The sequence below is a fragment of the Elephantulus edwardii genome, unplaced genomic scaffold, assembly GCF_000299155.1.
Source record: "Elephantulus edwardii isolate Elephantulus edwardi_28Jun2011 unplaced genomic scaffold, EleEdw1.0 scaffold00026, whole genome shotgun sequence".
NCBI classification, from domain to species: domain Eukaryota; kingdom Metazoa; phylum Chordata; class Mammalia; order Macroscelidea; family Macroscelididae; genus Elephantulus; species Elephantulus edwardii.
Genome location: NW_006399776.1, coordinates 20356109 through 20360721, shown reverse-complemented (window position 1 = coordinate 20360721; position 4613 = coordinate 20356109). Strand labels below are relative to the sequence as shown.

The 4613-nt window shown below is 36.2% G+C and overlaps 1 protein-coding gene across 1 annotated transcript in view; it reads right to left on the bottom strand.

Annotated features, from left to right (window-relative positions):
* Window positions 1-4613, bottom strand: part of RPGRIP1 (retinitis pigmentosa GTPase regulator interacting protein 1) — a gene marked incomplete at its 5' end in the record, with an annotated part of 74259 nt that overhangs the window by 31445 nt on the left and 38201 nt on the right. The window contains 1 exon segment of the mRNA XM_006883290.1: window positions 3670-3770. Coding sequence (XP_006883352.1) covers window positions 3670-3770 — 101 coding nt within the window.

The following is a 4613-nucleotide window of genomic DNA, read 5'->3' as shown; positions in this document are numbered from 1 at the left end:
TACAATGACAGACACATAAATCAATGGAATAGAATTGAGAATCCAGAAATCAGCCCATCTACCTATGGTCAACTGATTTTTGACAAGGAGATGAAACTCTGTACTATCTTATGCCATTCTCATCTCTGACATATTTGAGCCCACTGATGAAGCTCACTATATCAATCCATTTTATTAAGGGTCTTCTTGTCTTTCTCTGACTATCTTTTTAAACATGATGACCCTTTCCAAGAATAACTCCTCTTAACAACATGCCCAAAGTATATGAGATGAACTTCATCATCCTTGCCTCAAAGGAGCACTCTGACTTCACCTTTTCCAAAACATTTTTATTCTTTTGGTAGTCCATGGAATATTCAACACTCTTATCCAACACTACAGTTCAAAGGCATCAATTCTTCTGTTATCCTTAATTAGTTCCAGCTCTCAGATGCATAGCAAGTGATTGAAAAGACCATGTCTTGTATCAGGCGCATCTTAGTCTTCAAGCTGACGTTATGGACCTTCAGTATTTTGGTCCTTGACAGAAGAATTTCCCAATGCAATACATCTTTTTTATTTATTGACTACTGGTGCCGTGGGTGTTGATTGTGGATCCAAGTAAGATGCAATAATTGACAGTTTCAGTCTTTTCTCCATCTACCATGATGTTGCCTATCAGCCCAGTGGTGAGGAATTTTATCTTCTTGATGTTAAGATATAATTCATATTGAAGGCTGTACAAACTTCCACAGCAAATGTTTCAAGTCCTCCTTACTTTTAGCAAGCAAGGTTGTGTCAGCTGCATAACACAGGTTGTTGATGGGTCTTCCTCCTATTCTGATGCATTTATTCTTGATAGAGTCCAGCTTTTCTAAGGATTTTCTCAGTATACAGACTGCATAGTTTTGGAGAAGGAGACAGTCTGATACATACCTTTCTTGATTTTAAACTATACCATGTTCCTTTGCTCTGTTCAGAAAAAATAGATTCTTGGTCTGAGTATAGGTTTAAATAAGCATGATTAGATGTTCTGGGATTCCCATTCTTCCAAAAGTTAACCATAGTTTGTTATGATCCACACAATCAAATGCCTTTGCAAGGTGAATAAAACACAAATAGATATTCTTCTGCTATCCTTTGCTTTCTGTCAAGATCCATCTGACATCAGCAATGAAATTCCTGGTGCCACGCCTTTGTCTAAAACCAGCCTAAACTTCTGTCAATGTAGTGTTGTAGCAATTTTTGGGTGATCTTCAGCAATATTCTGCTTGCTCTGATATTAGATATATTCAGTTAGATTAGTTCAATAATTTCCACATTCTGTTGGATCACCTTTCTTGAGACTTTTAAAGTTTGTAGAGAACTTAGATTTCCACTTATTCATTATTGCACATTTCCCTCCCTGCCCACCCCATCCCCAGCTCTTATTCTGGACTGTTGTCATGCAAATAATACTTTTAAGCTATTCTTTCCCTCATATGTTTCAATGCAGTGTACATTATTTATCCCCTCTTTGCTTAGTTCCCCCCAACCCTGATGTCAGTTCTGTTTTAAAACAGTGCCATTATGCAGTATTTGTCCTTTTGTGATGGAGATATTTCACTCAGCATAATGTCCTCCAGGGTCATCCATTTTGTATATTTCTTGAGTTCCTTCTTTTTTAGTGCTGCATAGTATTCCATTGTGTGACTATACCACAACTTCTCTATCCATTCATTTGTTGATAGGCGATTGGGTTGTTTCCATCTCTTTGCTATTGTGAACAATGCAGCAATAAACATGGGTGTGTGTATATCTTCCTGATGGCAGTGCTGGTTTCTTTAGGGTATATTCCCAGTAGTAGAATTGCTGGGTCAAGTGGTATTTCTATTTTCAACTTTTTGAGAAAGTGCCATACTGCCTTTCATAGTGGTTGCACCATTTTACACTCCCACTAACAGTGAATAAGGGTTCCAGTTTTTCCACAACCTCGTCAGCATTTGTTCTTTGATACTCTGTTAAATTCTGTTACTCTTACTGGGGTGAGATGCTATCTCATAGTTGTTTGGAGATAAATATCTTTTAAAAGGCATATTCCCCCCTCCCCAATCACTACAAAAGCAACAAAGCTTTCAAGCCTTAAAATTTATATCACATACATAATCTAGCCCTTTGATTTGGGCCATCTTATGTTATTCTTACTTAATGAGATTAATAATCCTCAAATTCTATTTTAATCTTTAATTCAGTAACTCATCCAACAAATATTTTAAAGAACCTACATAACATCCTAGTAGCTCAAGACAAGTGACTGTTTTCTACCTCATTTGTATCCCCAGCAATAATTACCGAAAATTGTTGAAGACATCTGTGGACATTTATTCACTCTTTCTGTCTATTCATCCTCAATTGGTTCTAAAAGGTATTTGAAGCTAAAATATTTAATAAACAAATAATAGTTTTGTTTTTAGTTGGTTTCTTATTTTTTATTCTTAATATAATTTATTTATTATATCTGATAACAGTACTTTAAGATTACAGTTTTTTCCTTTTATTTATTCACTGTTGCACATTTTCTTCCCCCCTCACCCCCCCCTCTGCCAGCTATCCACAATGCATCCCTTATTACAGATTATTCGCATACATATAATGCATAATCATATATTCCTCTCAGACAGTTCTTCTCATCTGTTCTAAGTCAGTGTTCATTATCTATCTGCTCTTTCCCCATATCCTCCTTAACCCCCCCACCATGTATCTGTTCTATTTTATAGCAGTGGGGTTATTCAGTATTTGTCCTTTTGTGACTGAAATATTTCACTTAACATAATGTGTTCAAAGCTCCCCCATGTTGTGTAATGTTTTACTATTTTTTTTAGTGCTGTGTAGTATTCCATTGTGAGGATATAGTTTTTCTATTCATTTGTTTATTGATGAACATTTCTGTCTCTTTACTATTGTGAATAACACAGCACTAAACATGGGTGTACATACATCTGTTTGAGTTATGGCTCTGATTTCTAAAGAGTACATTCCCAGTAATGGAATTCCTGGGTCAAATGATATTTCTATTTCCAACTTTTTGAGAAAGCACCAGACCACTCTCCATAGTAGTTGTACCATTTCACATTCCCACCAGCAGTGAATAATTAGTGGTTTTACTATTTCACATTCCCACCAGCAGTGCATAAGAGTTCCAATCTCTCCACAACCTCACCAGCATTTGTTGTTTGCTGCTCTGTTGAACTTCTCTATTATTACTGGGGTTAGATGATATCTTATCGTTGTTAATAAACAATTGGACTTATTGGTTTTATGGTTTTAAATGTTTGATGAAAAATGGAATGATACCTTTTTACCCTCCTGTACATATAGAATACCTTCCTCATTTCCTGCTTCTACTTCCCAGTGTAAACCTGCTCTTCTCAGGTGGATGTAAAGGACTTGGATGGATCACAGACACCATGAAGAGTATGAAAACCAAAAGGTTGGCAGGGAACTCTCTGGGCATGGAGAAGAGTTGAAACAAATTTTCACTGATACAAGGTGAAGAAAAAGATGCTTTCATCCTACTACATCAATAGACTTCTGCATAACTGTAGCTAAACAATTTTAATTTCCCAACAGGTTCATTAAAACTAGATTTGAACTTCATATAGGTAAGTTATTAAGCACCTTAATGGTCATTTCTTACAATTTATTACTTACTGGCTTGGGATGTTTTTGAGATATGGGTTTCACTATGATGTCATCACTATCTGTAGTTTGCGTTTCACTGACTTCAGAAGCTTGTTCATCATCTTCTTTCTCTGTCAGAGAAAATACGGGAGTTATGGAACAATTTCAGAGTACCCTGTCCATCCCAAGAAAAGTCCCAGGACGCACATGGCCAACCCATTGTCTGGCTACTACCTCTGAGTATCTAGATTTGAGCTCTATTTCTTTTTCAGAGTTTTGATTATTTAGAAGTTTCTAAGATACAAGATTTCATATCTGAACATGCAAATTTCAGACAGCAGCTTAATGCATAAGTTTAAATTGACTCAGTGACAACTAGTTTAAAAAAACACCAAAAGAAACTAAAACTGAACCTTCTGATAGACAGTTGTGTTGCTGCTATTTTGAGCAACACAGCAAATATCAGGTACAGTACATAGGAGCACATGTTTCTGGACTATAATCCACATGGTCAAGATATTAAATCTGTTTTGTTTAGTTTTTATTTTGCTGGGCTTTGTTTACTAATATTTTTGTTAAGGATATTGCATATATGTTTATGATAGATACTGGCCTACTGTTTCGGTGTGTGTTTTTTTAATGTCTCCAGCTTGCTTTAGTATTGCTGTTGTTGTTAGGTGCCATCATGTCAAGTACAACTTTTAGTGATTGCGTGAACAACAGATCTGAATCCTGTCCTAACATGTGCTATCTTCATCAGTTCTTGATACGCTTGAGCCCATTGCTGCAGTTACCATGTCAATCCATCTTGTTGAAAGTCTTCCTCTCTTTTGTTGATCCTCTATTTTTCCAAGCATGATATTGCTTTCCAAGGAATAGCCTCTCCTAGGAACATGTCCAAAGTATGAGAGACAAAGATTTACCATCCCTGCCTCCAAGGAGGACTCTGACATACTTGTTCATTCTTTTTTTTT